The sequence below is a fragment of the Trichechus manatus genome, unplaced genomic scaffold (assembly GCF_000243295.1).
Source record: "Trichechus manatus latirostris isolate Lorelei unplaced genomic scaffold, TriManLat1.0 scaffold00125, whole genome shotgun sequence".
NCBI lineage: Eukaryota > Metazoa > Chordata > Mammalia > Sirenia > Trichechidae > Trichechus > Trichechus manatus.
The window spans coordinates 2,105,776-2,130,568 of record NW_004444061.1 but is presented as its reverse complement, the minus strand read 5'-3'; the positions used below and the strand labels follow the sequence as shown (position 1 = coordinate 2,130,568).

Sequence of the window (24,793 nt, the reverse complement as noted above, 5' to 3'; positions counted from 1 at the left end):
CAAAAGATGCATTGTGTTGGGCAAATCTGCTGCAAAAGACCTCTTTAAAGTGTTGAAAAGCAAAGATGTCACCTTGAAGACTAAGGTGCGCCTGACCCAAGCCATGGTATTTTCAATTGCATCATATGCATGCAAAAGCTGGAGAATGAATAAGGAAGACCGAAGAAGAACTGATGCCTTTGAATTGTGGGGCTGGTGAAGAACAGTGAATATTCTTCAGTACGGACTGCCAAAAGAACGAACAAATCCATCTTGGAAGAAGTACAACCAGAATGCTCCTTAGAAGCAAGGATGGCGAGACTACGTCTTACATACTTTGAACATATTGTCAGGAGGGATCAGTCCCTGGAGAAGGACATCATGCTTGGTAAAGTACAGGGTCAGTGAAAAAGAGGAAGACCCTCAACGAGATAGATTGACACAGTGGCTGCAACAATGGGCTCAAGCATAACAACGGTTGTGAGGATGACACAGGACCAGGCAGTGTTTCATTCTGTAGTACACAGGGTTGCTATGAGTCAGAACTGACTCGATGGCACCTAACAACAACAACAACATCATGCACTTATCTACCACCAGGTCTAGGCTTTTGCCGTTCACGTCATCTAGAACACTTTTCTCTTCCATTTTTTACCAGTTAACTACTAATGATTCTTCTGTTCTTGACTCAAGCCTTACTTTCTTAGGAAATCCATCTCTAACCAACACTCATTGCCAGCGAGTTGATTCCAACTCACAGTGACACCGTAGGATACAGTAGAACTGCCCCATAGTTTCCAAGGCTATAATACTCATGGAAATAGATTGCCACATCTTTCTCCCACAGAGTGGCTGGTGGTTGAACCATTGACCTTTCAGTTAGCCGCCAAGTATTTAACCACTGCACCAGCAGGGCTCCTTAATTCATCTCTAGGCCTCATTATTTTCCTGTTACACATACTTTTAGACAGTATCTCTATCTCTACCTGCCCAAGAGTAGAGTCTCACTACTTAGCACAATTCAGTGTTCAGTTCTTCACTGAATGAATGAATGACTAAATCCTATTCCTATGTAAACTGTTCCCCTTCCTTCTCTTGATGACTAGGCACGTGGCCTACTAAGAAAGTGAGTAATCCAACTAGCTTCCAGATACCTGGGAACAATGTATAAATACCACAGGCCTTCTCTTTTTACCAAACTTCATTAGGTTTATTCCAAGCCCATAAAATCAAGAATCATGATAGTGAGAATACTAGATTTTTGAGTTTTTAGGGTTTACTCTTTAATTATTTCCATCCTTAATAGCATATGAACTAGCACAAATTTTTCAGTTACCTAGGAAAAACTACACTGTCCTAGGAAAAGCCATATTCTCTATTTGGCTGCTTCCTATTAAGAAGTAGATAATAAAGAAATACACACACACCATCCACCCTATGTTCCTTTCCAGCTCAGTCTCAGGAACTCTGGCCTGAGACACTTAAATGTGAAATAAGAAAGTCTTGAGTACGTTTCTCTTCTTTAAAGAAAAAAAAAAAACATAAGCTATTTATATGTTACTTACCATTACTTGCCAAAAACTGAAAATGAAGTAATTTCAAAATGTCGATTTCATTATGAGTTTCTAGGAATAATATTCAAACATAAATATCTCAACACAAAAGATAACTTATTTTTAATTAAGTATAACTAAATAATCCAAGTACCTTTTTAAAGTCAGTTGGATCCTCTTTTTCTAGCCTGCTACTGTAAGGTTTTCTTTCTTCTAAGTAACTGTATGATCCAGAGCGACCCAGCAAGGAATCATACCGATCACTAGCTGATGTGGAACTGGTTTCATATCTTCAAAAGATGAGTTTATCAAAATCTTTATTATAGGCTTTCACAATTTACATCAACATGCATCCTAGTATAGATTAACATGATATTCCAAAATAGTAGGTAACATTTAGTTACCTCATTTTTTATCTAATCAATATTTTTTGTGATACATATTAAATGAGAAGCTATTTTTAATAGTACTAGTTTGCATTATATGAGTAAGGGGCTCAAAACTCCCGTATCTGCAAGTCAAATGTGGTTTCATATCATGACAATCTAGAGATAATATATCATATTTCAGTAACTTTAAATTGTACATTTTCTCACATTTTAACATCTCTAAAATCAGGACATGGCTTTGAACTGATGGTGTAATTTAGTTTAACTGGCAGCACTTGCCCTTTTTTTTTTTTTAAGAGGTATGTAATACAATGGTGTGTCTTAAAATTAGTAAAACATGCAATTCGAAATACAGTATATCCAAAGTGACAGGTATGGCTCTGTACTAAATAGAAATAAATGAGAATTTTTTATGATCTAGTTCTGAAGTCAGATCATTGTTTCTGATAAATGCTAATGCCTTGGCATTTCAATTCAGTAGAATCATCAGTATATAAAAATTTGTTCTTGGTCTTCCAGGGCTTAACAATTATCAGAATGAGAAGTAGAACGGAGATTAGATTCAAGAATATATTAGGAGCTCTCTGAAAAGATGAATGATGCTCAGATAGATGACATTTTTAAGAGTGTCTTCGTTGGTTTTCTTTTATCTAAAGCAGGGCTAAGAGATTCCTCTAAATATCTATAGATTTTTATTACCAAAATAATTCTATCAAGTTATAAAATTCACGTATATCTAATAACATATTTTTAGCCAAGAATAAAAATGAGATAAAGGTTAATTTAAAAAAAAACAAAAAAAACGTGAAACATACCTTGAGATGGAATCCGTCTTGAAAGAAAGAAAAACATAGTCACACTAAATTTTTATGCTTTCATTAAACTATTAACTTATGATTGATAAAGTAAGTTTAACATTACAACACTATTTTTACACTATTAAACAAACTTATCTATTCACTCTATATCCTCTAATGTGGTTGTTCTAAGAAATAGATTCTAAAACACAGATCCACTGTATATTTTTACATGCACAATACAATTTACATTTGGAAATTTATGAATATAGTTTTTGACTTCCTATAAATTCCTATGTACATTATTTTGTAATTAGAAGAAGAAAAAAAATGAGAGACTAAGAAAAATACCCATTTTTCACTCAGCATTAGAAAGCAACATATTCAACATTAAGAAATGCCAAGTTTACTATGTGACATCTCAAAGCAAGTATTTTTCTCATTTTTCTGTTTTTGAGACAATAAAATGAGAGGGAAACAAAAGAATACCTAAGACATTTTATGTATAACATATACACATATTTTGTCTAAAACTTATTTTCCGGAAATCCAACTATACATTTCTTTAAGGTTTAGAAATTAGGGGACAGTAAATTATGATTACTAAGCTAATTTTCTCAAGCAAGTACTATGCTATGTTTAAGTTCCAGTAACTCTTCTTATCCAAACAATGAAATGATTAACAGGGTAAAACAGTCTTAATGGGGGTCAAAGTAGTTTTGTGCATGTGTGTGTGTGTTCTTTAGCTCTTTCTCCTGAAATACTCACTGAATTTATAATTTTCTGTAAGGTAACAATTCAAAACTGGTTTGTCAAATTCCTGAATTTAGGTATCTGTATTTTCTCACTATATTTGTATTTTTTATGCACTGTAAAATTACTGTGTTCCTTTGAGATTGTTTCAAGTCAATTTGGGACTAAAAATGTTTTACTAAAGGCTGCTTAAATTTTATTTGCAAAACCAATTTTACCCTTGTTCACTGTGTTTTACAATTTTTTTCTGAAAAAGTAAAAGCCTGCTCTTAAGTTTTCTAATTTTAAAGTAATGTAAGCTCATATAAAAGTATTACAGTATTAAAAGTTCTTCTGTAATTCCTCATCCCTTTACCTCCTGGATAAGCACTGGTAACCTTTTTTGTACACATAATAATATGATGTGAACACATAAAATATCTACCTATGCAATACATTTTGTTTAATTTATTCTCTACTAACAGATATTCAGAGTGTTTTCAATTTTTTGCTTTAAGAGCAATGCTGCTATGAATCCCTTATAGATTTATGTTTACATACTTTAGTTTTGTTGGGAATAAATTTCTAGAAGTGGAATTGCTAAGCAAAAAACCATGAACATTTTCTTAATGGCTCTGATTCATATTGCTAATTGATCTTGAAAAGGTTTGACTTATTTATTAGTACAGTCCTAAAACCTTATGTGAGAATGCCTAACTCAATACTAACCATGCCAAATCTGGGCATTAACTTTTGCCAGTTTCCCTTATCGTGTGTTTGATTATTAGTAACATTAAATATATTTTCAAGATCATTGATCATTTGCATTTCTTCTTTTGTATTCTGCTCCACTTATTTATTTACTAAGTCTTTTATACAGAATGGATATTAATTTTTAAAATGCTATAAAAAAGAGCTAAAATTATTTACTTTAAACTGAGCAAATATGTGTCTCAATTTAACAAGGGTATCTTCTACCATATTCCAACTTTATATTTTTATATAATCAAATCTGTTCATCTTTTCTTAATGATTTCTTGCCTTCATGTCATATTGATTTAAATTCTTGATTTATTTCTAATGTTCTTTGTATACTGTCTTACCATCCAACAGGTTAATAAAAACAAGTCATAGTAACAAAAAAAAACAGTAGTTCCATTTTTGTAAATAGTGAGCAATGATACTATGATAAAGTAATTTAAATTATCTGTGATAAAATTTTACCTTAATTTTCTTTTAATTGGAGCCCTGGTGGTCCAGTGGTTAAGCAATTGGCTGCTAACCAAAAGGTCAGCAGTTCAAATCCATCAGTCCCTCCTTGGAAATCCTATGGGGCAGTTCTACTCTGTCCTATAGGGTTGCTATAAGTCAGAATTGACTCGATGGCAACAGATTTGGTTTACAGGATTTTTCTTTTAATTTATATTCTTAAGGTAGATAGCCTGAGCTTCACATACAACTGAGAATTTTCAAAAACGTCTGCCATATTACAATTTACTTTTCCTTTAAGTACAAGAGTTATATGCCAGAAAGCCATTTCTCAATATGATTAACTTGGATTACAGAAACTACACAGAAGTTTGTTATCAAATATTTTTAAGGTAATAATAAAAACATGTCAGAAAAAGCACAGAAGAATTTTGGTATGTCGTATTCAAGTTTTGCTCTTAAAATTAGATATGTGCTATATTATGGTTAAGTAGAACATTGTTTCTATGGAGAAAAGTATTCTTTTCATAGAGAAGTAAGGTCTGATGCTACTGGTTTCCAAAAGAGAGCAGCACACTTACAGAGCAAAAGCACTTCTTTAGTCTATTGTAGCAGACATTGGGGGTTAGCTTCTTAATCTCCATACTTCCCTTTCCTCACTATGTAGCAGTCATTAGGGTTAGGTGGGATGGTATGTGGCCCACACTGGTGGCAATATGGCTGCAATATTTTGGTGGTGGACCCTGACCGGCCTAGGCCAATTAATATAATCTCACCACCATGAGGGAAGCCAGCCCAAGGATAAAGCTGATGCAGAGGGTTGTGTAATGTAACTGAAGCCCAATATATTCTCTTTATTATTTAACCAGTTTGGTTTTTCTTTTATACACTGAAAAGAATGCTAGTACAAAGCAAGGTCTAAACAATCTATTTAAAATAAACAAAAACTAGTTAAGCTGTATGGAACTAAAAACACTTTTTTCCATAGAAGCAATGTTCTACTTAACCATGTCTAACTTTAGCAGCAAAACGTAAACACAACATTCAATAGGCTTTAAGGAAGAACTAATATGAAGTTGTAACTTTGGAAGCCAGAAAATATTTTCCCTCCCACCCTAGCCTGGTGGAAGGTGGGGTCTGTGTGATAAGAAAGTGAGAGGTGTCCACTGGGGTTTACTAACTTTCCTCCTTCTTCTTGTTTACCTTTCCACTGGGAAAGGAAGAAGATGAACAAGTTTATAGGAAATATGAAACATAAGAAATAAGGGACAGAGGCAAATTGGGGGAGTGCCGGCAAATAATAGACAAAGGGTTTAAAACTGACAAAACTTTAGCCCTGTAAATAATTTACCCTTGGAAATAATTTGTTCCTCAATCTGTCTCTCTGGCTACCTAAAGATAAAAGTATCTTTTGGGTCAAGACAGGCAAACTTGGCCCTAAAAATAACATCCACAGTTACACAGCACAGGTACTAATCAACCTCTGGGCACTTCTTGACATTAATGTAGATCCCTGCTGATGAAAAGGAGACCCAAGTCAAAATGAAGATGATAACCTTAACCTGAGCAGAATGCCATTTCAGGCTAGATAGTGCTAGGTTTATATGGCAGATTAGAACTAATTCATCTTGTACAGCTTACCCCTACATAGATGGAATTCCTTAAAGTATTTTAGCTTTCAGCACAACCAAACGAGGAAAAAGAAACTTTTCACTACTAGCTAGCTAGCTATGTCAACCTTAAGTCATTTAAACTTGCCTTAGTTCCTTCATCAGCACTGAGAAAAAAATGCCTTTTTCAGAAGATTGTTGTGAAGATCAGCTGTGATTATGAATGCAAAAGCCCTTCCGAGACTCTAAATTTCTAAACAAATGTAAAGAGAGTTAAGAATGTCTATCCGCTGCTCCAGCACATAGTTTCGCCAACTACAGAACTAAAATGTGGGCCTGGAAAGGTGTCCACTGCTTCTGAATAGCCTTCAGATATTTTCCTTTGGTTAAGGGCACTACTACCTTTTTTGTTTTTTTTCTTTCCAATTCTGGATATTAATTTATATATAGTAAACTACATCCCTTTAAAGTGTACAGTTTGGTGGGTTTGGCAGTTGTGCATATCCACAAAACCAAAACTACAATCAAGATCCAAAACATTTGTCACTTCTAAAATAATTTTTACACCTCTTTACAATCCCTCTACCTCTGATCTCCAGGCAAACCACTGATATTGTATCCCCAGCATGAGTGATGAAGTTTCAGTAACTTTTTTGAATGAATAAGCATAAACGAATATAATTAAAAAGTAGTCCTAAAAAATATGAATACTCCTAAATACAAAAGTAATGCTATTTACCTGAGTCTCTCTCTTATTGGATCCCTCTTCTGTATCTGATTGTTGTTCTTGTTCATTTTCATCACTCTAAAATAGATCGTCAATATGTTTTAAAAAAGTAAACATAAATTTCAAACAGGTGATATTTAAGAACTTTAGGGCTTTTCTAATTTAAAATGACTAGAGAAAAATCTACTTTGACATGGATTGAAAGAAAATTTGATTTTTAAGTAGGAGTTTTTCTATCTTATATAGTGGAAACTCAATTTGTTGCCATGGCACAAGCTAGGTAGATTAGCACATATGGTGAAGAAAGACTACCTACTTAACAAGTTGGCTTAGGAAACACATTCATATAGTGGATAGAATGCTGCAGATTTGGTATGAGAAAAAGAAAAGATACTCTACTTTAAACTGTAAATAATAGTGATACTGCACTATACTTCAATAGTGTAAGTACTATTTAGCTGTTCAACTAATATTAAGGCAGCAAAAAGAATAGGAAATTCACTGTTTTAAATAAGAAAAGCTAGATTCTATAAGCGTGGCAAGATTTCTACAACAGTCCTACTATGTTTGGGTGACTCATCCATCTAAAAACTTCTTGGGAGTTTAGAGCACATCAAATAGAAAAATCAAGGGCTTAGCAGGCTAAAAGCCTAGAAGCCCAGACTATGGGGCTGTTCTTCTAGAAGGCCTTGAAAATCTCAATAAGCCTAAAAGGGTTAAAGGAAAAGAAAAGGGAAATTTACATTCAAACATACCTGGCTCAGGATCACTATAAAAACACCACAGGTTTTAAACTAGATAAATCTAGTTTCAATTATTGGTATAGCCATTTTTAGCTGTGTGACTTAGGAAGAACGATTTTAAACTTTTTGAGCCATAGTTTCCTCATCCATAATGTGGGGATAAAAACTTTATTATTCTGAGTACTAGAATTAATATACCATTTTGGTACCTAGCAAAACGGTGATATGTGAAGTTACTAAGTGGACAGATTTCAATAATGATAATGATGACAATGATAACAGTAGTATTAATTCCATGCATGAACTGATTGTCTTTATGCATTGGAATTCCATGGGAGAACACGTAAATATAGTAAAAAAACCACAGGAGAACAATAAAGCTCAGAGTTCCTGAAAGGTTGTAACTGAAAAAAGGAATATAATAATATAGTAAAGAGCTGCCTAACCACACATCACCCTTTGACAGCGCCCTTGGTTCTTCCTGTATGTTGTATGATATAGGTTTAAACATGTGGCTATGAAGGGGAAAGGAGACATGTGCTTTAATGGCTAACTAGAACTCAATTCAATGCTGGCTCAAATTAAGAACATGGTTATTGCTAATATGGATCTCAGGAATGATACTTATAATGCTGGTTATGTGGATGACTTCAGAGTGTGAAGTTTTGAAGGGAGAACTGGTCTGAGTAAAACTGGGGGAAAAATACTAAACAATAAGCACAGCTTTGCTTATGAAACTGCTAACACACATGGGTTCTTAAGAAGATAATTTTAAGTAGTAAGAGTTACTATGTTAGGGTGCTAAGACTGTGAGATCTTAAATCATACAGGAGTTGGGGAAGTAGGTGGGGATTTAACTGAAACAATGGATACTTGGAGGGTCATTATTCTGTTACTTTTGTATATGCCTGAACATTTCTACATTAAAAAGTAAGAGAGAAATAATGGGCAAAAATCAAGAGGCTAAAGAAAAAAAACTATGTTGGCTCTCCTGTGGTTGAGTCTTGTATCGAAACAGCATAAATTTCACATTAACAGCACTACACCGTTATCTCTTTTTTCTCCTGCATATGAATACCAATGTCAAGTACATAATCAGGGATCAGGACAAACATTAAATTTAATAGAATTGTTGTAATTTGATAAGTAAAGCACTGCTTCTATTCAGTGTCCTCTGAAATAAAAATAATTGTTATGAAGATCTTATGATATTTGTGAAACTGAGAATAAATGTAAAGCACCTTTCTTTCAAGAATCTCTAGGATAAAGATGCAGTTTAGCCATTATGAAATAATCAATGTATATACTCTGAGCTGCAGCTATTATTGTTTTTATTTCATAATTGGGTCAGAACTCCTAATTTTAAGTAGTACCAAATATCTAAGTAGCAGTTAACTATCCTTATAAAGAAAAACTTTTCTGATTTAACAAACTGACTTAGAAAACGTAACAGTGGTTTAAAGAAGCTGAAGCATATAAGAAGCTATTAGTACGTACTTCTGGAAATATTAAGTATACTATCAAGTAGTGATATTTTAATAGGTTCTCACATCTTGTGTCCAGAATGAAACTCCGGTAGATCTTCTTTTCTCTCTTGGTCGCCGTCGTTCTCTGATTGATTTAGTTTGTGATTTATCTTCTCCTTCTTTTTCCTCTTCTCTTTTTTCTCCTTCTGTTAAGGATTACAATTAGCCACATGACAGCAATGTATCGTCACAGAATTTTACAAGGTGAATGTACACACAGTTCTAAGTCAACCTCCTTTGTGAAGCCTACTCAAAGTCTCTAATTGAAATTAATTTTCGCTTGTCTCAGTGTTCCTATATGCTTGGTGGAAACATTCTTCCGTCACACACCAAAACTACATGTATCTGTATTTCCCATTAGAACATTCCTGAGGATCACTACAAGAACTAATCATCTTCATTTTCCTAGTGCCTACTATAAAAATTTTACATAAAAGAAACATTTAGCAGTAATGTCTGTTGAATAGAAAATAACTCAAATCTTCTGAGAGGAGGGGGCTTCAGTTATTAATGTCTGACAGTGAGATAGATACTATACCGAGAGTTAAAACGTCAAGGAAAAAAATACAGTTAATGATGGAACAGCTCGTAGGCACCATATAAAAATAAGTTTCTGCTTCTACTATTGCCAGTTCCCACTCAGCAATAGAATAGGTGCAGTATTCATTTAATTTCTGTTAGTATCAAAGTTCAAATCCTTTTCTTCTGGAAAAAATATTTATCTTCTATTTAAAACAAATCAGTATAGAAAATGCTAGTCTTAAAATCTCTGTTTCCTTCCTGGAATAGTTAAAATGCCCTTAGGCATACATAATAGATGAATATTACGGCCTTTGAATATGCTAAAAAAGGTGTGTATGGAACAAAAATAACATTAAAAATGATTTTTTGAAAGCTAGTGTAATATTAGCAAAGCATCACAGCAAAAGAAAACCCAAAATTATAGCAGAGAAGGGATTATTGTTTTTGGAATTAGTTTAGAGCAGAGATCTAAATCTCAAATGCCTCTAGGCCATGCCCATAATATAAATGGTAATACAGGCAAAAAAAAAACCCAAACCCGTTGCCACTGAGTTGAGTCAGACTCCAAGCAACTCTGTAAGACAGAGTAGAACTGCACCATAGGGTTCCAAGGAGTGGCTAGTGGATTTGAACTGCCGACCTTTTGGTTAGCAGCCAAGCTCTTTCTTCACCACTGTGCCACCAGGGCTCCATGCCAAGAAGGTGCTATTCAAAGAGTGAGGGGCTGCTACTCCTTCGTTCCAGTCAATTGCTGACACGTAAGAATTCAGAACCAGTGCTGACAATCTGCCAACTTTTCGAAAGACGCTAGAAGTCTGGACTTTTATGTGAATATCCCTGATTTTTATAATGTGACTAGCACATAATTTTAATTAATTTTTATAAACATGCCTCACACGGAGTGGTTTAAAAAACAAAAACATCTTAATGATCAACAACAGAAAAACCAGTAGGAAATTACGAAAATCTTATTTTCTGATATTTACCCTACAGAATTATTGATAATATGAGTAATACAATGGAATCTAGCTTTTAAAATATAAAATGCCTATAATTAGGCCATCTCTGATTTAAAGTAGGAATTAGAATTTAAATAATAATTTTATATCTAATAAGAGAAAATGTAATAGTGAGCATCAAAACGCCAATGTAGAGCTGAGAAAGAAATTTACTTTTTAAGGAATAAGCATAAAAACAACTTTGTTCTAGCAAGGACAGTACATGTCTTAAATGATTCTAGTTGAAAACAATCTCATTAAAAAACATTTAAAAGATATCTACACAGTAGGCAAAACGTAGCTTAAGGCACTTGAAAAACATTACATTAATAAACCACTCCTAGAAATAATCATTCACCAGTTCTTCCTTATTGACTTTTCTGTAGGTGGACATGAAAATTTTGTGAAGTCTTAAGTTTATAACGATATAGGTATCAAGTCCAGACCATATCATTTTCTAATTTTTTCATTCTCAACCATCATATTTTTCTATTTAGGTAGAATGAGTTACAGTTTCAGTTTTAGTGACAGTTTCTGCCGAACTATTAATTAGGGAGAGTCAATTTAAAGGATTACTTAGAGGGAACAAAGTGTTTTCAAAATTTGGTCTTCTTACCTCTTTCGTTCTCTTTTGTTAATCCTCTGGAGTAAGCAGAAGTTATACCTACAAGACTGTTTGGCCTGTTTAGTTGACTTGAAGCATAGAGTGAACTGCTCATGGTAGAAAGTGAAGAAGATGGAGTGGCTGAACCTGAAGTCGATGCTGGTCTGTAACGCTGGTAAGTCTGTGAAACATCAAAATTAAAACCCACTTAAAATAGTACACACAATTAAAAACAGAAAGAACACTAAAGTCCACAAAGAAAAGGTTTTTACTGTTCTAATTATGCCAAAGTAATTCAGATTTCCAGTTAAAATATTTTCAAGTACTCTGTATATGGTGTGTTGGTATATAAATCTCCTGAACATAGAGAATCACAAGAAAATATTCTTAACATTTGACCTAGCTGTGTTGTTGGTATACCATTACCTCATCATATGTTCTGGAGTATTTTTGTTTATACTCATCTTCCCTAGATGTTTCTGATTCCTTCTTTTCTTCTTGCTTCTCTTTATCCTGTTTTTCTTTTTCCTCTTTCTCTTTTTCTTCATTTTCTTGTTCTCTAGTTCGGGTAGAGCGACTTCGTCCTATTGTTTTTTCAGCCTCTTGAAGATCAGTCAATGTCACCCCCTGAAAACAAAAAAAGATAAATTTAATTACGAGATGCATTAAAACTTGTTTCAAAGGAATATTTCAGAAGGAGATGTATTAAAGGTCAAATACTGGTTTGCAAACTGAGAAACAGATTTTCTACTCAGCAAGTCACATTCATTCTATGAGGTATCACTATGAGCAAGCACAACGATACGTACTGGGAAAGATATACACACATGTAAGAAATTGTCTCTGCATGCAAAAAATGAAAAATATAGTATGAGAGATGACAGAAATACCACAAGAATATATAATGCTCTCAAGAAGTTCAGAGAAGGGATATATATATTACAGCTTACATATTTTTACATATGTGTTTATGTATACACATAAATAATCATCAGTAAGGCTTACAGAGGAGATTCCATTAAAGAAATCATCTCTGAAGATTATGCCTTTTAGAACAGGTTAGATTTCAAGATGTAAAAGGTACAAAGAAAAAAAAATACGTTAAGAAACTAGCAAATAGTCCAGCTTTAAAGCTAAGTAATGGTTAGGATTAAACAGCTGAAACTGGACTGTGGAGATCCTCAACTGTAGAACAGTAAAGACAGAGATATCATGGCAAAGAGGAGGTAAAGAGGTAATAACTAGCCTGAGTAACGTTTTTCTCATACTTACACATTAGCTGTTTGATATTACAAATATAAAGAGAGGCCTATCCTCTACCACCCCTTGCCCACCTCCAAGTATTCACAGAACTCTTTAATAATTATTAAACATCATATATGATTAATTCATTTTAACACTTATACTTACTCTGTGCTATGTACCATATTAGGAAATAGGGACATAAAAATAAATATTCAAAGAAACACAAAGGCATAATAGCTAATGATATGAAAAATAACAGTAAAAGTGCAACCATGTTGTTATATACCAAAGGTGATAGAAGGATTACTAAAGCAAGCTTTCTTTATCTTTTGTCACTATATAATGACATCAATATTTTCGTAAGAAAGTGAAAAAGTAAAAAGGAGGAAGGTAATTTAAGTTTTAAATATTATATATATTAAATATACCTGTGTTGATCTTCTAGACTGTCTTGCTTGTCTAGATCTTGCTTTTCTTTGGGATTCAGACTCTTCATCCCTAACAGGAGTGAGGTATGATCTACAGTAATAAATAAAAATTGTCAGTTTGAAATACAGTACTTGTGAATATAATTATATATGAATGTGCGTGAATGAAACACACAAATTTAGTATTTTTCATTGAGTTTTAAGAAAAACAGTCTTCAGAAATTGGTTGCACCCACTCTGAAATTCAACAATGCACTCTAATAATCAATTTCTTTTTGGATTGGAACTAATCATATTAACATGTTTTTTTTTCAAGTTCTTCCTCCTTTTTTTTTTATCATGTAATCTTAAGGAGGAATACACTTTTATAAAAGGATTTAAAGAATCAAAGATTAAAGATTTTAGATCTTTTGAAAGAGGTAGAAGCATTTCACTTAGCAAAATCACAATTTACTACGATGGATGGGGGATGAAAATATTTTTTTTTGCTTTTTTTTTAATTCAGGAAGTTTTTTTTTCCCCAACGAAGTAAGTGAAAACTAGTAATCTAACCTCTTTTTTGAAGTAACATTCAATGTTGATTTGTAAGTTTGTTCTAAACTTAAGTTAAAATTTACCTATTAATCATATTCCTTTACGGGTGCTGTTCTATTGTTTTAAAGCCATACTGAAAAAGAACTTTAAATTCCTAACAGTATTTTCAAATATTTGAGGACAGGGATCAAAATCCTTTCTAAATCTTTTATTCTCTAGGATAAGCAGTCCTAGTTCCTTCCATCATACCGCTAAGTCCCTTTATTGGTTCCCTGCAACACCAACCTAGATGATAAGTGATGTTATCTGGCTAAACTCTAGATCTGTCAATGATTTCTTCTGGTACATCGTTAGAACTGAATGCAACATTCAGGATATGGGATGACAAGTGAGTAAGCAGTATGCCCTTATAGTCTTGTCATTATTAATGACGTTTTTGGTAGACATCACATCTTGTTCCATAATTTTGAGTTTTTTTTACATATGAACTGGCTCTACACCAGCAACTTACTCTTGAGTAAATGATTTTCTGATATGAAGAAAAGGACTTGGCATATATCTTTAGTAAATTTCATCAGATTATGGTCCATTCCTGTCACAGGATGTGCACAATTTCAAAAGTATACAATCTATGTCAAGAGTTAAATAGTTGATAAAAAGGTCAAACAGGCAAAGACAAGACAGAGCCCTGGCAACACAAAGGAACCTCCCCTCAACAGCCAGTGTTACTTGAAAGTTCAGTCATTATGCTTTATCTAATTATATTACCATCTAGCTCATTTTTCTCAGAAAATACAGAAATTGAATAAATCAATTTTCTATGTTGTTTGTTAAATTTATTGACTTTATACCACCTGCCACCTCTCCAAACCTCAAGCACTGGTCTAGTGAGTTCTTTATTCAAATGCTACCTTTAAAAAAGCTCTTTTGTTATCTTTAGTATTCTTCTCAATTTGTAATTCAATTCTGCTCTTTAACCTCCCTGTTATACTATTCATCTATTCGTAACAAACTTATGAATTTATCCTGCTTTTTATACCTTATTGTCTATGTTTTGTATGTCCTTTAAAACTCCGAACTCACAGAATTCAGCCACATCTTCAAGCTCCTTTGAAACATTTAGTTTCTTCAGAATTCTATTTAGAAAAGCCCCGTTCCTTTTAGGTATAGGAATTCATATTTCTTTCTCTCCACACTCTTGAATTTTTTTGAAATCTGTCTCTCTAAAACTAGAATACACGACCCGTTATTCCTAGCACTCGGCTCCTTAGCTAATCAACTACTCTAAGATGACAATGCCATTTCCCACGTAAGATCCTAGTTGCCTTAATTTCCTCAATTAGCTCTTACTTTATTGGCTAAAATTAGTTCCAGAGGGCTGGTTCTCCTTGTTGCTTCTACTATAATTAGAGATGAAATGCGAGCAAGGTAAAGTCAAGAAATTCTTAAAAGGTTTTTACTTGAATGAGCCACCTGGCAAATTTGGAGAAAGATGAAAATCCCACCACCACTACATTTTGACTTAAGTGGTTTTTATGACCTTGTTTGAGAAAATATCACCTGTTTCCTCTAGCTGGCTGAGTAACTTACGGCAATGTCTCATGAAGATATAACTTTTTTTTCTCTTTTTAATTTCATCCATATGTACCACGTTTTCACCTCTACATTTCTAGGACATCCTGAAAGATTGTGTCTGTCTGCTGTTATAGTAGCACTATATTTATGTTATCAACAAGCCATTTCATTGAAGAGCTCTACTTACCAAATTTGGATTCTACTAAAATATTAGTACTGTACTAAATCCATAACCTAAAGGTTTTATTTTATTTAGTTTTTAGTTATATTCCTAATTGTTTGTTACTTTAACCTGTTCTCCTAAAAATATAAGGCAGGGAGGAAAATCCACTTAATCACATACTTTGGTTATCAACCTTTTCTTAGTTTGACTTTCCCTTAGTTGAGATTCTGCTACATATGGCTTCATCTGTACCAATGCATAGATCCAAAGAGATGAGTAGAATTGGTAGGGCCAGCCCTCTCTTCCATCATGCTCATGGTGCACTAACGCTGATGCTCCTCTCTTCTCCCATTGCTTTATAATTTCCTTTCTGTTTATGTATCAGCTCTCTTGGGTTTTAAGGTTTTTATTCAGGGAAACTTCCTATTTTTTACAACAACTGGAATGATTTTTCTGGAACGAGTAATTTAAATACAGAAAGAGAACAACTGATAATCTTTATGAATGTCTAAGAAACATTAATTCTAGGATATGATATGAGGGGCCTGACTGATGCGGAAGTTGATTAATAAATTTGGGAAATGCTACACATTCCAACCTTCTCTAAGAAAATCACAATAACATATTAAAGGGTCTGAGAAGAATCAAGGGAAGAAACCTGCATTTGTTTAACTCAGCATTTCACAAAATCATTTAAGTAAGAATTTTTTTTTTCTTTTGTGGCACATCTATTAATATAAGGTGCAGAAGTGCACCCTGCAACATCAGTTTAGAAAATATGTTCCCAGTGGCTAATTTTTATTCACTCATTTGAAACTTATGCACCTACTTGTCCTACTATGCAAATGATTTCTTTCTGGACTTCTACCAGATGAGAAAAACAAATAAATAAAAGTAGATGAAACTTAAATGTGATAGCTAATCTGGTTAAACAAAATTTATAGCAGGCCAGATGGCTGCCATGTATCACTTCAGCACTTCATGGGCTGCTCTGAAAACAAGTATGAACATACACTCTTGAACTCTGGCTCCTTCTCTGTATGACCAAAGTTTTTGTATTTAGTTTAAAACAGGAAAAAACAAGTGAAACTGGTGGTGTCACTTTCCTGTTTTACTGTCATGGCAGACAGCATTTATCAACCATTGCACTCTCTCCTAATGAGCCTGGATTCTTTTTCAACAGTTTCAAGTTACTACAAAAGTTAATACATCGATTTATTATACTGTTTTAACATATGCAGGTAAAAAACAAAACCCACTGCCATCGAGTAGATTCCAACTCATAGTGACCCTACAGGACAGAGAAGAACTGCCCCATAGGGTTTCCAAGGAATGGCTGGTGGATTTGAACTGCCAACAACTTGGTTAGCAGCCATAGCTCTTAACCACTATACCACCAGGGCTCCATATGCAGGTTAGGGGGATAAAAATTACTAGTTGAAAGATTTATAAAATCTGTTCATTTTAATTTTCCATACATTTGCCCCAAAATAGCCTAAAAAACTAGCCTATCACAATTTGTAATATACAATATTATTTCCTCTATTTGATTGTTGAGCAGACCTCTAAGAATAGGATATAACAAACCAAAAAACGAAACCCATTACCGTCAAGTTGATTCCAACTCATAATGACCTACAGGACATAGCAGAATGATCCACAGGGTTTCCAAGGAGCAGCTGGTGGATTTGAACTGCCAACATTTTGGTTAGCAGCCAAGCTCTTAACCACTGTGACACCAGGGCTCCAAGAATAGGATATAGAGAAGAAAGATAATTTACATATTTTATTTTTTTAATTCCAAAGAACTGATTATCAAAAAGATGGTAGAATTTACCAGCCAGTCTCTGTCATATTGGATCTCTCTCTTATAGCTATCCAGGGTATATAATTGTACTCTTGGTAGTCTTAGATGGCTTACTATTTTCTGAACAGAAGGTTTTTAGTTTTTTTTGTTTTTAATTAAGGCTATTTTTCAATAAATGCAATTATTCTATAGTTTATTTCACTGACATTAATTGAAATGTTTATATTTATTTATAATATCTACATTTCGGTTAGTCAATAAAATTACATCCCTAAAAAACTGAACAGCCACACTTGTTTCTCACTTGGCATTTTTCCTTCCAGAGTGAAGAAAAATGGGCAAATGGGAGCTGGCTGCACCAAACAGTGGTTACACTAAAGCAACAGTTCCATGTGAATTCACTCTACAAATATGAAATTATTAGTAAGGTATTGTTTTGCAGTATGAAAAGACTATGAAGAATTAGACAGTCCTTAAACAGCAAAAGGATTTGCTATTATGCTCCATCTATTTAAAAGTAGCTTCTCCTCCCTACTGCCAATCAAAAATTAATCCACTGAAAATTCTAACCAACAAAAACAGGATACTGGGATTAATAAAAACAGGAAAATTTGAGAATACTGTGGAATTTAGTAGTGTGCACGGTAACTTTACATAATACCCTCTGGTACATATGGCATAAAGGTACTGCCTTGCCTTCTTCAGCCAAAATATATTCTTAAGTCATTATATATACATTTTTTGGAAAAATTTCAATCATACATTTCAGAACCATTAATGAAATTTAATTAAAAGTCAATTAAAAGACAAACAGAAGAGGCTAACAATGTATTCAAAATCACAAACAATTATTTCACATGGAACAAAACACAAACAATATCACTGCAAACATCACTGAAACAAAGACAAGCAAAATTTCTGTATACAGCAGGAAAAATGTCAACAAACACATTTTTTCTCATGCTCTTAGAACCTGCTCTGCCCTAACAATATCTCCAAATGCATAATTCTCAGTCTTTAATGTCTTCCCATCAGTTCTAAAAAGTATATTCAACTCTCTCCAACAGAACACAAATATGAAGAACACTGAGGTTACGTATCATAATTTGTTTGTTCTGTAAGAACTGATGATTTCAGGGTGACAGTCATTAGGATTTAATTGTCACAGGAGAAATTTTTAAAAGCATGGAATGCTAAAGACAGAAAGATTTCTAGAAATTAAAAATTACGTAACTCCAACACCTCAATTTATAGAAAAGGAGGTTTTGACCCAGAGAGGATTCTGATTTTGGGAATATGGCAGAAAAGGAGTAAAAAAAAACAAGGACTCCAAACCCTTCCTCCCCTCAACTTCCCTGAAAGAAAAACAAAGCTTTCAAACTTATTTTTAGTACAAGAGAATGGGATGCCTTAAGATCATCTCATTTCTGTTGGCTGTATGGTCTTATTGAAAGCACCACAAAAACCTAGAACTGGTTTAAATATAGGGAAAAAAAAAAGGATGAATAATGAAAATGATATGACTAACACCAGTAATTCAAATCAAAAAGTGCTCAATATTAATTTTGAGTCTCTAACTTGCACTGGTGTTATACAAATATCACTGTATGTTACTACAGAAATAGAAATGAAATATAAATATTCTGATAGAAACTAAAGATGTACTCACAGAAAAGAAAATATTTAAAATTGTAGTTCTAAGAGTCTCAACAAAATCACTATTGAAGATTTGGCCTTTATAACAGTAACTTGTTACTTTTCATATACTCACCACAAATGTTTACTGTAAGGCTGCTACTATTATAGGCAGGCATTTTGCTAGGCACCAGAGACAAAGGATGAGTACCACTTTGTATATGAACAATATGTGCCAGAAATAAAGCAAAGTTGATCTGGATGATATTTTAGTAAGTAAATGATTTATGCAGCTAATTAGAACAAGATACAAAAATGAAGTTTACACTTAGTTTCTGAAGATTTTCTTCTTTTTCAAGAGGAAAAAAATACAACTCATAACTAGGGACTATGCATAATACAGCAGAAAGAACACTGAGCTGATTCTCCTGCAATCTGGGGTCTAGCTTCAGTTCTCAAACTAAGTAACTATACCTAAAATCTCTAGGTCTCAGTTTCCTTATCTGTAAAGCAAAGATATCACAAAAGATAATAGGTAATTTCCTTTCCACGTCTATGATTCCATACTAATAGTCAGTAGCAGGAAAAGTGAGCAATGCTCTTAAATGCATTTAAGTACACAAAATAAATTCATAGATTTTTTTTTTTTCCATTCAAATATATGAGTGCCTACTGTGTACCAGAATTAAAACTAAGTAAATGTATTCAATAAACTTAAAATTAATTAAGGAGCTCTGGTAGAGCAGTGGTTAAGCGCTCAGCTGCTAAGCAAAAGGTTAGCGGTTCAAATCCACCAGCTGCTCCTCGGGACAAAGACGTGTTAGTCTGCCTCCGTAAAGATTACAGCCTTGGAAACCCTATGGGGCAGTTCTACTCTGTTCTATAGGGTTGCTTTCAGTCAGAATAGACTCGACAGCAGTGGGTTTGGTTTCTGTGTACCAGAATTAAAACTAAGTGAATGTATTTAACAAACTTAAAATTAACTGGCTTACATATATGCACAGAAGCTTTTCCTTACCAATATAATCTTAAAATGAAATTCTCAAAAACAACTGAAACAGTTTAATATCCATCATGTTTTTTAAAAATATGGGGGCCCAATGAGAAAAATGATAAAACCTGTTTTTAATACATGCTACATCTAGTTTTCTGTGTTTGTGTATGTCTAGGTCTTCATTATTAAAAACATTCTGAATTAAAACCACCACCAAAAAACTAAAATGGCTAAGTAAGAAGACAACCAACTATATGGCTCACTGCCTATTAAGAAAAAAAAAAACATTCTGTCAGAAATGGGTTATTGCTGTTGTTAGTTGCCCTCGAGTCAGTTCCAAGTTATAGCAACTCCATGTGTACAGAGTAGAACTGCTCCATAGGGTTTTCAAGGCTGTGACCTTTCAGAAGCCGATCACCAGGCCTGTCTTCAGAGGCACCTCTGGCTGGATTCAAACCTCCAACCTTCTGGCTAGTAGTCAAGTGTTTAACCAATTGTGCCACTCAGGGATTCCTCAGAGGCAGGTTACCAAGTCTAAATGAAAATAATCCCTAGCTATATTAATTTACATAGCTCTGAGCTGACAAAGATTATTTCATTTATTAGGTCACTGGACAGATGTTCACCAATTTCACAAGATTAAAAAAAACAAAAAACTTTCATCACTGGGCAAGATATATCAGCAGTACTATTTAGGACCTTTACACACCTGCGTCTCTCCCTGACCTCTGATGTGGAGGAGACAGTGCCAGCAGTAGTTGTAGTCAGAGTTGTGGTAGAAGCTGCAGCATTTACAACAGTTGGAGCAACAGGAATGGTCACTGTCGTAGGAACATTGTCCTTTTCTTTTTCAGTACTATCCTCAGCCCACAAACGATTTGAGGTACTAGAGCATCATAAGCAACAACACAAAAAGAGAAAAGGAAAACAGCTAAACAATGAAAGCACTTTCTAGCAGCTGAAAACATGTGACTCAAGGGATGGATTTTTTTTAAAACAGAAGGCCAGACATCTTTCAACTATGAACCAAAAAGCTCACCCAGGACTATCAAAGAAACTTACATTTTAAGCAATCTAATTCAAGGAAAATTCTTAATTCAGGAACTTATTTTTTTTCCCCTGGCATGCATAATTACCTCTTTTTGGTACCAATTTTTGTCTGTAAATAATTTTAACAAGGAAAATGAAAAAATCCAGAGCCCCACAATCTAAACAAAAACGCATGCACATACATAAGCACACAGTAGACCTGAACACAAAATGTATCTGTGACTTACCTGCTTTGTGTGCCTGCTGAGGAAGAACCCGTTGTAATCTTTGTAGTAGTGCTTGTGCTGGAAAGCAGGCTTTTCTGAAGCCCAGCTGCAGAGGTAACTGTTGGTGTTGATGTGGTGCTTGGAACACTAGAACTAATCAAATCATCTTGTCTTCTACCAAAGGAACAACTAAAGGAAAGAGTCATATCTATATAGGATGTGTTTGTATGTGTATTCTATAGTTAATGTTTCTACATTATACAGACTCATAAGGCTATGAAAAATCTAAAAAATTGTGTTCCTAATACACCACCAGCTCCAGCACCAAGAGTTGCATCTACAACTTGCTAGAGTCTAGATATTTAACTAATTTGGTAGTGTATCATTTTACTGCTCCCCCTCTAAGCAAGACTCAAAGGTGATTTGATATTTCACATTTCTAGAACTGTTCCAGACTATATGTTAAGCTGAGCCTGAGAAAAATACTCTGGCTTGGATTCACCCAGGGAAAGTAAGACTGACATTTCTGAAGAAAATTGTTTCAGCAAAGGGTCAGATCCCTATGAGTGGCCCATGCCAACACTGTATGTGTTCATATGGTCATTTCAGAAAAGAAAATAATTTATAGGTTTTTTTTCCCTCTCCAATACGATATTATCAGCATTCCATTCAAGGCATTTCCATAGCTCTGAGCTCTAAGGTGAGCAGAAACTTTCCAGTTTACCAAATGATGACCAGATAAATTACATAATTGACCTATTTCAATTGTTCTTGTCAATTACATAAGCATTTCCTTTTTAGTATGCTACAATATAGAACATACTTCAAAATATACCAAGTTTAATTACATATATACTAGAAAAGCATAAGTAGAAGCAAATTTTCATTCATCTTTAAATATATACAGTCTGTATCTTTAAATCAAGTCTTATGTAAGCAACAAAAGATATAATATTTAATAAAAATATGTATTTGCTTACATGACGGGTAAATTTAGGGGCTCCAAACAAACTGCCTCATATATTTTATTAAAAAAATACATAAAAGCTGCTTAAGATTACATTATTACCTTTTATGATAAGTTTGTCCTTCATTACTTGAGCTATTCTTTTTGAGATCATCTTCCCATTTTCTTCTTGTGTAAGAACTACTTGTTCGCAAACTTGAAGAGTCTCTGTAAAAAGAATATCCTTCAGATTCAGGTAGATAATTTTAAAATAGAGTTAAGAAAGCTGTATACTAATAATGATTAGTAGAAGTAAAAACTAGTAAAATTCCCTGGGAGGAAGTTTTTAATATTTATGGCAAGTGAAAGTAGTTTCTGTTCTAAGGCTCTATCCCTAAGATAAAACCCTAATTAAGATTTTACATAGTATTATTTATGGTCACAAAATAATAGACAATTTAAATGTCTATAGCTTGAAGAGACTGTTAACTTTAACCTCAGCAGGTCTACTGTATGGAATATTAGGTACTGATGAAAAATAATGTTTAATGGAAATATGTACTAACATATAAAGACTGCTTAAGATATGTTAGGTGAGAAAAAAAAGTCAAGACACAAAACTGGATATAATATGATTAGAACTATATTAAAAAGTTCTCAAACTCCACGTGCTGAAAAATCAGATGAAACAAACTAAAATGTTGACAGTGGTTAAGTAAGGACTTTTCCTCCCTCCTTTCTTCTTTTTTGCAAGAAGTTCAAAATAGAGAGCATGTACTAGTTTGTGACCTCATCTCCTACCTCTCTGTTCCAGCCACAATGCCTTCTTTGCTGTTTTATGAACACCAAGTTTACTTCTACTCAGGACCAAGCACTTGATGTTCTCTCTGCTGAGAATAACATCTCCCTATTTGTTCCCCCTTTCTATATACCCCATTAGAATGTAAGTGCCATGGGAACAGGAACTTTGAATTGTTCACAGTGGTATCCCCAGCTCCTATCAATTAGGAAGTTGTCAATAAATACTTGTTAAATGAACGAACAATGGAAACAAATTTAAGATGAGCTATACATGACGATGAAGACATTAAGAAGTAGCATTATTCATTATAATAAAATTAATACATAAATGGTATCCAGACAGTGAAGTGCTGAAGAAATTTTCAATCAGTACCTATAATAATTAATTACAGGCACCAGTAAAATTATAGTACTTAAGTTCATCCTACTACTTTAGTACTTGTTATATTGCTAATTATTTTCCTATATAACATGAGACAGCGAACACTATGAGGGAAGAGAGTGTATGTTACTCATCGTTATTTCCTCTAGGTCCAGGAAAATGTTCATGTTCAGTAATTATCTACTAAATAACCTTTTTTTTGATAGCAAACAAAACTAGATAGAAATCTTTGCTAGTCCTGTGGTAACACTGCATGATGTGTTCTAACCATTTTGAAATCCTATAGCATTAGGGAAGAGCCAACAGTAAGTTATCATATATACACTAATGATACAGAACGGACTTAAGATATTTATTTACAAGACCACCAGAACATTATTATGGATACTAGAAAGTAAATCTACTGAAATAATAGACAAAAGAAATCTCTAGTTGTTAGAACACTAGATGAACTAGCTTTAACCAATTTATTATGGATACACACAAAACTACAATTTTCTGCTAAAATACAAAGCTCCTATGTATCACTTTCTTCATACATCTAAGATAGCATGTTGTGCCTGTGAGTGATTCCAATTCTTTACAGGTATAAAGGCCATTTGAAGCACATAAGAAATTAGATCCTTTAAATGGAAATGTGCAGACAAGCATAAAATAAATTTCCCTTTTTCTTTATCAATAAACTCAAACCCAAACCCACTGCTGTCGAGTTGATTCTGACTCATAGCGACCCTACAGGACAGAGTAGAACTGCCCTATAGGGCTTCCAAGGCTGTAAATCTTTACAGAAGTAGACTTTCACATCTTTCTCCCATGGAGCAGCTGGTGGGTTCGAACCACCAACCTTTTGGTTAGCAGCCAAGCGTTTAACCACTGCGCCACCAGGGCTCCTTTATCAATAAACCCAAAAACTAGTTGCCATCAAGTTGATGCCAACTGTCTATCAATAGCAGCTTTTAATTTTGAAATAATCAAAGGATTAAAGAACACAGGGTACTTTCCTCACCTATTCAAAAGTAAGCAACAAATTATTGATAAGTTACTGAATGAATGCTTAATGAATTCTGAGAGAATTTATTTAGAACCCATTTTATTTTTATAAAATCAAGCTGAAATTTGAAAGGATTAAAACATTGGAATTGCACTCAATTGGTACTTTTGTGAGCCTTTTTGGCATGGCCTGCAAAATAACCAATTGATATGCTACGAGTTTTCAAAGATCAAATACTTTTGAACTATAAAGGACCTTAGAGACATCTGTTTAGCTGTGTTATCGATCTCTCTTTCAGTTTCTTCATCTAAAATATGTTTTCACATTTAGTAAGGTAATGGGACATAAAAAGCAATAACAGTATGCAGGAGAGAGAAACTCTGTACATGCAGTTGTCTTAAATTAAGCAATGCATTTGAAGTAAACCCACTCCTGATAACTACCATAACTGACGAAATCATGGACAGGAGCCTAGGGTCAATGTAAGGGAAGCTGATTGCTTGTGAGTTGTCTTGATGCATCATTATGCCATTCCATATTGGATGACAACAAACCAACTCATTTGGCCCTCTTTTTTGGAGGTATGGATGTTAAATGTACATGGAGTGTGTCAATCCAGTTCATAACGAACAACGTGAAGCTACTGT

The 24,793-nt window shown here is 33.9% G+C and overlaps 1 protein-coding gene across 8 annotated transcripts in view; it reads right to left on the bottom strand.

The window, feature by feature from the left end:
* PPP1R12A (protein phosphatase 1 regulatory subunit 12A) overlaps positions 1–24,793 on the bottom strand; it is a 184,102-nt gene that overhangs the window by 15,510 nt on the left and 143,799 nt on the right. For 2 of the 8 annotated variants that reach the window (XM_023738886.1, XM_023738887.1), the window contains exons 12-22: positions 22,096–22,200; positions 21,048–21,215; positions 20,480–20,656; positions 13,063–13,153; positions 11,816–12,016; positions 11,402–11,570; positions 9,290–9,411; positions 7,009–7,074; positions 2,737–2,753; positions 1,687–1,822; positions 1,545–1,604 (exon numbers count right to left, since the gene is read on the bottom strand). In XM_023738886.1, coding sequence (XP_023594654.1) covers positions 1,578–1,604; positions 1,687–1,822; positions 2,737–2,753; positions 7,009–7,074; positions 9,290–9,411; positions 11,402–11,570; positions 11,816–12,016; positions 13,063–13,153; positions 20,480–20,656; positions 21,048–21,215; positions 22,096–22,200 — 1,279 coding nt within the window. In that variant the 3' untranslated portion in view covers positions 1,545–1,577. Of the gene's footprint in view, positions 1–1,544; positions 1,605–1,686; positions 1,823–2,736; positions 2,754–5,474; positions 6,523–7,008; positions 7,075–9,289; positions 9,412–11,401; positions 11,571–11,815; positions 12,017–13,062; positions 13,154–20,479; positions 20,657–21,047; positions 21,216–22,095; positions 22,201–24,793 lie in introns of those variants that run through there. The other 6 variants (XM_004384612.2, XM_023738885.1, XM_023738883.1 and 3 more) reach the window with 5 other exon arrangements.